Below are 9,288 nucleotides of genomic sequence, written 5' to 3' on the forward strand. Positions count from 1 at the left end.
GAACCCCAGACAGGGACCTCTCACCGCAGCGCTGGGGCTCAGCCAGCTTCCCTCTCCCCACAGGAGAAGCAGGACCCCCAGAGCCACTTCCACATGGAGACACTGGTGATGACAACCCACAACCTGTTCTTCGCGGGCACCGAGACCACCAGCACCACGCTGCGCTACGGCCTCCTCATCCTCATGAAGTACCCGGAGATCCAGGGTGAGCAAAGCGGCGTGGCAGGCAAACCCCAGCCAGGATCGTGCCCCTCCCCCACCTCCGGCATGGCACAAACCACCTTCCCCTTTGCTCGTTTCTCGGTAGCCAAAGTCCACGAGGAGATCGATCGGGTGATCGGGCAAGACCGCAAGCCGAGCGTCGAGGACCGGAGCTGCATGCCCTACACTGACGCCGTCATCCACGAGATCCAGCGCTTCTCTGACATCATCCCCTTGGGGATCCCCCACGCGGTGACATGTGACACCGTCTTCCAGGGATACCTGCTTCCAAAGGTACTGGGATTCCCTGCCGGCCCCACATGGGATGGGACAGATGGGTTTTTTAATGCCTCTCCCCCAGGCTGGCTCTCAGGAGTGGGGTGGGGGGAGAAGACGTGGACGCAGAGGTGGACAGATGTTCTAACAGCCATGGAAGTGATAGATTGGTGGGCAAATGGATAAATGGACAGACAGATGGACAAAGAGATGGCATGGGAGACCCTGGGATGTGAAGATGGATGGGGAGAAGGGAACGGAGGGATGAACAGAAGGATGGAGACGTGATGGGGGGATGGGAGGGAGAGAGAGAGATGGATGGATGAGATGGATGGACCCTCATGAGGTGTCTCTGGAGGAGTACATAGCTTGGAAGACTGATGGGTGGGTGGATAGACAGATGGATGGACAGACCATCTGGATGGATGGATGGATGGATGGAAAGGGTGGATAATAGACGTTTGGAAGAAGAGATGGACCAACCCGTTGAAGACAGACGAATGACCCATGGTCCTCCACCCCCTCCCCAGGGCACCAATGTGATGCCGGTGCTGGGCACCGTGCTCAAGGACCCCACCCAGTTCAGCAACCCGGGCGCCTTCGACCCCAGCCACTTCCTGGATGAGCGCGGGGGCTTCCAGAAGCACGACGCCTTCATGGCCTTCTCCGCAGGTGAGCACAGCACGAGGGTCGTGGGGGGCCGGCTCCCATCCCACACCCTGGCCTGGCTTTGTCATGAGCACCGGAGCCTGGGCTGGGGCAGATGGTAGAGCAGCCCCGAGGTGGCTCTCGGCTATGCCGCACGTTGCCACAGCCATGTCCGTGTCCCCCCCCACTCCCCGCAGGGAAGCGCATCTGCCTGGGGGAAGCTCTGGCGCGCATGGAGCTCTTCCTCTTCTTCACCACCCTCCTGCAGCGCTTCGTCTTCAAGCCCCTCTGCTGCCCGGAGCAGATCGACCTCACGCCCCAGGTGAGCGGCCTGGGAAACCTGCCGTCACCTTACAAGTGCCGTGCCGTGCCCCGCTAGCCGGCCGCAGCGCCTTGCACCCCCACCCCCCGGACACAGCACCCCCGGTTCACCAGACTCCTTGGTGGCATCTTGCCTTTCTCCCCTGCTAAAGCCCTGGGCTCCCGGAGTCCCGGGATTGCCTTGGCAGCCCAGTGGGCTGGAGAGCAAATAAAACACAAAGCTGTCGGTCGTGGAAAGCAGGGCTCTGTGCCTCATGGGGAAGCCTTGGGGCTGGGTGCATGACGGGGTTTGGGGAGCTGTGGCGTTGGCAAGAGGGTGGTAGGCATGGCCCAATGCCTTCAGGAGCACCACAGGGCCCTGGCAGCACGGGCACCCGGTGTTGCTCTCCCCGAGAGAGAGTCTTCAGGAGGAGGCAGCTCAAACAACGCCTCCTCCCTGGAACGGGGCCAGGGAAGCCCAGCTCGGTGTCGAGTTTCTCCCCATCCCACCCTAAGCTGCTTAGCAGGGCTGGGCCTGACCCTCCCTGCTCTGGGAACACAGCTGTATTTACCCAACCAATGGCTGTGGCTGGGAGACGCAGCGATTCTGCGTGGGGAGACGGGAGGACATGCCTCGACCTGCTGCAAGAAACAAAGACAAACCACTTAGACATCAAACCCGTTGCCATGCACCCACGGGTCCCCAGAGCAACCCAGCACCGGCTGAGGGCACCCTGGGGTGTCCGAACACCTCTCCCAGCCCAGCCCTGCCACGGGGCTGCCTGGAGACTCTGCCACATCTCCGTAGCCCAGGGATGAGTGAAGGCCAAACGCTGGTGGTTTCCAAGGGGGTCCCAGAGCCTGAGACCCCTTTGGAGAGGTGATGCTTTGGGGGCATTGCTCAGTGCCAGCGTGGAGCTGGGCGATAGGTTTCCTGGGCGCTGTCTCAGGCAGACTAGGGCCGTCTGCAAGTGGCTTTAAAGCTCCTGGAGAGTCTGGGCCAAATGCAGACCTCTTCTCCCTCCCTCCTCCAATATCCCCTGCACCCGAATCTCCTGTGCCCCAGGTCTGGGAGCTGCCCTGGGGTATCCCCCATCCCGCCCCATGTCCACCAATGCCGCTGCCATCAGCCCCACTCCATGCACATGGCTCGTGCCCGAGCTGCACAATGGGCCGACGGGTTATTTAAGCGAGCTGGCGGCCGCGCCATGCTGCTTGCCAATGTTTTCCACTCTCCTTCTCCTCCCCTCGGGTGCGGGAGGCATTGCTCCATGCCTCTGCTTGGCAGCTCCAGCAGATCAACCCCCACTCCCTCCAGTTACCCCGCCACGCTCCTGGGAGCCGGCGTGGAGTGGCCGGGGTGACGTGCCACAGCAGATTGGGATGGGGATGGGTAGCACGGTGGCAGGGAGAGCTGGGAGCAGATAGCAGAGCAGCAGAGCGGGGTGGGGTGTACAGGGCAGGGAGCTGCTCTCCATGCTGCCTGGCTGTCTTGCCGGCCACGTGCATGCATGTGGCACCCCTGCGTCCTCTGCCCCGCAGCCCCAAGATGCTGCCCGCCTGCAAAGGGGAACCTGCCGCTTCCCATGGATCCCTGCACAATGCTGTGAACCCAGGACAAATGCTGTCCTGGAGTCCTGCAGCCCGGGACCAGGACTTGAGGTTCCCATCGTGGGACCATCCCATGCCAATAGGGACAGGCGGTCCCCCTACCCAGGCCCCAGACCTCTCCGTCACAGGCCCACGGCGGTGGGTCTTGACTTGAGTCTGCTCCACATGAACATCACGGGCCTGGATGCGGGCGGGTACAAACAATGAGATTTATTGGATCAGCACCGGGGTCGGGGCAGGTGGAGGAGGGACCGGCTCTGCTCAGCGGGGAAGGAGGCAGAACTGGTAGGGCCGGGGGATGTTGCCCAAGCCGCTGGACTCGGGGGTGATGTCGATGTCCCGGGGGTCCATCAGCGGCTTGAGATTGAAGCTCTGGAGGATGGAGGTGAGGAAGATGAAGAGCTCCATGACGGCCAGGCCCTCGCCCAGGCACACCCGCTTCCCTGCGAGAGAGGGGCTGGGTTGGCAGGAGACCACAGCTGGGAGCAGACCCCTGGCCCCCGTCCCCTGCTCCCACCCCCAGACCCCATTCTCCCAGCAGAGAAGAGGACCCAGGAGTCCGGGATCACTGGCCCGCCGGCTCCCCCCGCTCAGCCGTACCTGCGGAGAAGGCCATGAAAGCGTCGTTCTTCTTGAACCGCCCGTTCTCGTCCAAAAAGTGCCCGGGGTCGAAGGCGTTGGGGTTCTTGAACTGGCTGGGGTCGAACTGGGACGTGCAGAGCAGGGGGATGATGTTCATGTCCTGAGAGGGGGGCAGCGGGGGTCAGTGCCAGGGCTGGGGGTCAGGTAGAGGAGGCGGGGTAGAGAGAAGGGGTGGGGCCAGGAGCGCAAGCTAGAGCGGCCCTTAGGTTGCCAAGCCCCACCTTGGGGATGCGGTAGCCCCGAAACTCGATGTCACGGGTGACGGTGTGGGGCACGCCCATGGGCACGATGTCGGCGAAGCGCTGGATCTCATGGATGACGGCGTCCGTGTAGGGCATGCGGGCCCGGTCCTCCATGCAGGGGCTGCGGTTGGGGCCAATGACCCGGTCGATCTCCTCGTGCAGCTTCTCTGCGGGCGCAGCAGCGGGACCGGGGCGGTCAGCACCCATCTGGGGGGCTCCACGCCCACCCACCCTCCCTGCCCCCGGGCACGTGGCCGCCAGGGCTCGCCCCACACCCACCTTCCACCTCGGGGTGCCGGAGCAGGATCCGCAGCCCGTACTTCAGGGTGGAGCTGACGGTCTCGGTGCCGGCGAAGAACAGGTTCACCGTGGTCTTGGACATGGTCTCCTCGGTGAAGTGCGTGTCGGGGTTGTTCTTTTCCTGGAATGCCGGGATGGTCAGGGCCATGACGTGTGCTTGTGCATGTGTGTGCATATATGTGCATGCATGTGGATGAGTGCATGTATGCATACGTGCATGTGTATGCATATACATGCATCTGTGTGTACAAATGCGCATGTGTAGATATATGCATGTGTGTGCATGCACATGCATGTGTGTGTGCACACGTGTGCATGCATCTGTGTGTGCATGTGTACATATGTGTGCACGTGTAAATATATGCATGCATGTTTGTGCAGGTGTGTGCATGCACGTAAGCATATGTGCGTGTGTGCACACATGCATGCATGTGTGTGCATGTAAATGCATGTCTGCATATGCATGTACAAGCATGTGTGTGCATCTGTGTGCTGGTACATGTGTGCACGTGTGCATGCATGCCCACGTGTGTACACGCGTGGCCACTGGCTTGGCCAATCCCATCTGGAACAAGGGATCTGCAGTAGGCATGATCATGGATTTTTCTGTCTGCTTTCCATCTCAAAAATTCAGGGAACCTGTGTCCCCCGCGTCCCCCCCCCCCATCATTTTGGACTGAGCCCAGAAGGGAAAGATCCCCAGATTTTCCACGCGCTTGGACATCCCCTTGAGGTCTCAGCTGAGGAAGGCACCAACCTACTATTGCTGCTGCGGCCCAGGGCTGCACTCTGGGTAATTAGCGGGAGGCTCACCTGCTCCAGTTTGATGAGGAAGCAGTCGATGAAGTCCCGCGGGTTGTTGGGATCCAGCGTCTCCTTGTTGAGCCGCAGCCGCTCCCCGACAAACTCCGCCAGCTTCAGGTAGTTCTTGTAGATCTGCCTGTGGGGCCCGGGGACGTGGCGCATGATCTTGGGGAAGGTGAAGAGCAGCTGGGAATGACAGCAGTGAGAGTGAGGATGGGCTGGGAGGGACCGTGGGGCAGTGGCTCAGGGACCTGGAAAGACAAGTCCCCTTTGGTCTGGGCCCAAACAACCACCTGGATGTGTTCGATCAACTAAAACGTTGGGTTCAAAGACACGTTTCACAGACTCATAGACAACGAGGGTGGGCAGGGAGCTCAGGAGGTCACATCTAGTCCAAGCCCCTGCTCCAAGCAGGACCAGCCCCAACTCCATCATCCCAGCCAAGGCTTTGTCTACCCGGGTCTTCAAAACCTCTGAGGATAGAGACTGCACCACCTCTCTGGGTAAGCTGTTCCAGTGCTTTACTACCCTCCTCATGCCAAAGTTTTTCCTGATATCCAGCCTCAACTTCCCTTGCTGCAACTTAAGCCCATTGCTCCTTGTCCTGTCGTCTGCCCCCACCAGAGAACAGTCCCTTTGCTGCCCCCCTGCAGGGAGGTGAAGGCTGCTACTCAATCCCTCCCCTAGTCTTCTCCAGACTAAATCAGCCCAGTTCCCTCAGCCTCAAGTCCTGTCCCCCAGCCCCTGAATCATTTTCATTGCCCTCCACTGGACTCTCTTCAACTTGACCACATCCTTTCTGCAGTGGGGGCCACAGCTGGACACAGGACTCCAGATGTGGCCTCCCCAGTGCTGAATAGAGGGGAAGAATCACTGCCCTCGACCTGCTGGCAGCCCTCCTCCAATGCAGCCCAGGATGCTGTTAGCCAACAAGGGCACACTGCTGGCTCATATCCAGCTTCTTGTCCCCTGTCCTCCCAGGTCCTTTTCTGCAGAGCTGCTGCCCAGCCCGTCACCCCCAGCCTGCACCTGTGCCATGGGATTGCTCTGTCCTAAGTGCAGGACTTTGCACTTGTCCTTGTTGAACCTCATGAGATTTATTTTGGCCCAATCCTCCAATTTGTCCATGTCACTCTGAATCCTAGCCCCATCCTTCAGTGTATCTACTACACCCCGCAGCTTTCATGTAGCTTTTCCAGATTTTGGGGCTCTATTAAATCAGACTAGAAGGGAACATGGCAATTCAAATCAGATGAGAATGCCCCCAGTGCAGCATCAGTCTGAGCCTGGGCAGAGGGGCAAGACCCTTTAGCCAGGACCCTGCATCCCTGAGCATTGGCACAGCCCAGACCCCATCCCCAGCCTGCACCCAGTGCCTCAGAGGGAGGCTTAACACCCCCTCCCCCCGACCCCTGTAGCAGAAAGGTGGAGGCAACCAGCAAAGCCCAGCAGCCTGGATAACCCCCATAGCAGAGCACAGGCATGGTGATGCCTAGATCACCCCCGCACCAGTGTCCATTTTGGGAGCTTGCATAAAATCAAACTAGAAGGAAATGTTGCAATTAAAAACCTCCTGGGTTAATTAAGATCAGTGAATGAGACGAGCTCAACTGTGACCTCCAGCACAGAGCAGTTGGCCACCTCTGCAGACCCTTTGCTGGCCTCTGCCTCGCCTGACTCCAGAGCTGCCTTTGGATTTGCCTCGGATTTGAACTCAAAGTTTTTGTCCATGTAAGAGCCGGGGTGACACTGTTCCTCGCACACAGCGAATGCTTTCACCCCGGGGAGATTTCTTTGACCCCCCCTTCAGCCATCAGGGAGTCACTGGGGTCATTAAATGCAGTGAATGACGTGAGCTAAATCATGACCTCTCATGTGGAGCAGCTTGCCACCTCTGCAAGCCCTTCACCTCTTGCTGAGCCTGGCAGGGCTGAGCAGGGAGGCAGCGCTGGGGCATTGGTGTCTCCCTGTGTGTGTGGGGGGAGGATTTCCAGAGTTGGTACCTATGGGGGGTACCCTGTGCCATGCGGGGGGGGTCTGTGCCCCCCCCCCCCCCGCTCACCTGCCCCCAGGTGGAGCTCATCAGCTTCCAGTTCCTGTTGATGAGGCCCATGAGGGTGAGGAACTGGTGGTCCGTGTACTCGAAGCGGTCGCCGAAGACCAAGGTGCAGATGATGTTGGAGCCTGCGCAGCTCAGGAAGAACGTGGGGTCGAAGGGCTGGCCTGAGAGGGGCAGGGAGAGGGGGGCATTAACAACCTCCACTGCCAAGTCGCCTGGGGCTGAACCCAGGGCTCAGGTCCGGCCCCCAGCCTGGAGGAGCCCGGACTGGGGGGCCCCGGGGGCTCTCTGCCCCGTACCCACCGTTGGTCTTACGCAACTCTGCAACGAGGATCTGGGCCTCCTCCTTGATGCGCTCCTCGATGCTGCGCTTGCCCATGCCGAAGTTCTTGAAGGTGGTGATGGCGAAGCGCCGGAGCTGGCGCCAGCGTTCGCCGGTACCGTACACGATGCCTGGCACGTGGGATGCACGTGAGACCAGGGTGGAGGGGGCTGGAGCATGTCCTCTGCCCCCACGGCCACCTGCACACATGCAGCCTTGCCCTAGCGGCCAGGTCGCTGCCCCCCGTGGCTCCAGGTCTGGTCTGGCAGCTCCATCATAGGGTGGGGGGTAGATTTCAGACCAGCTCGGTGCTCCCTGGCCTGGTACCGTCCTCGTGGGCACTGTGGCTCTGGCCACTAGACCCCCACTCCCCTCCCCTGGGAAGAGAACCCAGGAATCCGGCATGCCCAGCCCCCTCCACTCCAATGCCCGCCAGGCCTTGCTCCCTGTCCCAAGCTCCTGACTTCCCTCCTGCCCCCCGAGCCCTGGATCACATTCATTCCCTCAAGAGGAAGCCTGGCTGCAGTGAGCCCTGCTTCTCGCTGCCGGGCTGGAGCCTGGCTCTGCAAAAACCCCAGAGCTGGGACACTTTAAACAGCCAGCGTGGTAAAACAAGTCAGCCAGGCGTGCATGCCTGTATGTGCATGTGTGCGTGCGTGCATGTGTGCATGCATTTATGTGTCTTTGCTTGCATGTGCATGTACATGTGTGAACTTGTGTCTGTGTGCTTGCATATGTGTGTGTGAGTGCTTGAATGTGCATGTATGTGAGCACATGTGTGTACTTTAATGTGTGTCTCTGTGTTAGCGTGTGTGTGTGTGTGTGCATGCTAGCACATGTGGGTGTGTGTCTGTATGCTTGCATGTGCATATGTGTGCACGTGTGTGTGGTTGCATGTGTGTCTGTGTATATGTATGTGGGTCTGTGTGTTGGTATGTGCGTGTGCGCTAGCATGTGCATGCATGTGTGCATGTCTGTGCTAGCATGTGCATGTCTGTGTGCCTGTTTGTGCATGTCTGTGTGGTTGCATGTGCATGTGTGTCCACACAAGTGTGCTTGCGTGTGTGTGTGTGTGTGTGTGTGTGATGTGCACGCATACGTGTCCATGCACAGCCTCACCATTTCCGTTGCTCCACATCTGCACAGCTGGGAAGTCCCCGCGGCCGCTGAACACCTCGGCCTTGTCAATCAGGGCTTCCTTCAGTGCCTGGTAGCCTGAGAGCACGATGCAGGGCCGGGAGCCCAGGTGGAAGGTGTACATGGGGCCGTACGTCTCACTAAGCTGTGGAGGCAGCAGGAGGGCATGGGGTTAACCCAGGGCAGCGGGGGCATGCCCCCCAGGGCCCAGCGCAGCCCCTCCAGGCCCTGCTCACCTTCCGGAGGGACGGGATCAGGTCCTTGGCATCCACCTGCAGCATGTTGCCGAGGAAGGGGATCGGGGAAGGTCCAGGGGGCAGATGGCTCCATCGCCTCTTCTTCCAGGAGGAGAAGAGCAGCAGGCAGGAGACAAACATCAGCAGGATGATGCTCGAGGTCCCACTGAAATCCATCCTGGAGCTGGAGCTGGAGCTGGAGCTGGAGCTGGAGCTGGAGCCGTCCCACTGAGCCCGTCTATATAGCACCAGGGCCGTGCTGATAACCATCAGGTCGCGTGACAGCTGTGCAATCACCACGGGGCCCTGTGCAGGCAGGAGGGGAAGCAAAGCCAGAGCCAAGCCCTCTGGCTCAGGGGCTTGTGGGTAGGGCCTCAGGTCCAGGATGCCACAAGGCACCGGGGACCTCCCTGAGAAGCACCCGGTGCCCATGTGCCGGGGCCTGGGCTGAGCCAGGAGGTGAGGGGAGACGTCACCCATCAGCACCAAACCTTCCCAGATGAAACACAT

The 9,288-nt window shown here is 60.1% G+C and overlaps 2 protein-coding genes across 2 annotated transcripts in view; one reads left to right on the top strand and one right to left on the bottom strand.

The window, feature by feature from the left end:
* Nucleotides 1–1,667, top strand: part of LOC102388627 (cytochrome P450 2F5-like) — a 5,087-nt gene extending 3,420 nt beyond the window's left edge. Inside the window, exons 6-9 of the mRNA XM_006031386.3 lie at nucleotides 64–205; nucleotides 308–495; nucleotides 1,008–1,149; nucleotides 1,323–1,667. Of these exons, the coding sequence (XP_006031448.1) occupies nucleotides 64–205; nucleotides 308–495; nucleotides 1,008–1,149; nucleotides 1,323–1,504 (654 nt within the window). The 3' untranslated portion in view covers nucleotides 1,505–1,667. The remainder of the gene's footprint in view (nucleotides 1–63; nucleotides 206–307; nucleotides 496–1,007; nucleotides 1,150–1,322) is intronic.
* Nucleotides 1,668–3,254: 1,587 nt separating this feature from the next.
* Nucleotides 3,255–9,288, bottom strand: LOC102388877 (cytochrome P450 2F3-like). Its single transcript, XM_006031387.3, has 9 exons — nucleotides 8,779–9,288; nucleotides 8,525–8,687; nucleotides 7,387–7,536; nucleotides 7,087–7,247; nucleotides 5,034–5,210; nucleotides 4,200–4,341; nucleotides 3,900–4,087; nucleotides 3,637–3,778; nucleotides 3,255–3,479 (listed from the first exon to the last, which is right to left on the bottom strand). The coding sequence occupies exons 1-9, from the start codon at nucleotides 9,286–9,288 to the stop codon at nucleotides 3,298–3,300; spliced, it is 1,815 nt and encodes a 604-aa protein (XP_006031449.2). The 3' UTR covers nucleotides 3,255–3,297.

The sequence above is a fragment of the Alligator sinensis genome, unplaced genomic scaffold, assembly GCF_000455745.1.
Source record: "Alligator sinensis unplaced genomic scaffold, ASM45574v1 scaffold1667_1, whole genome shotgun sequence".
Classification (NCBI taxonomy): Eukaryota; Metazoa; Chordata; order Crocodylia; family Alligatoridae; genus Alligator; species Alligator sinensis.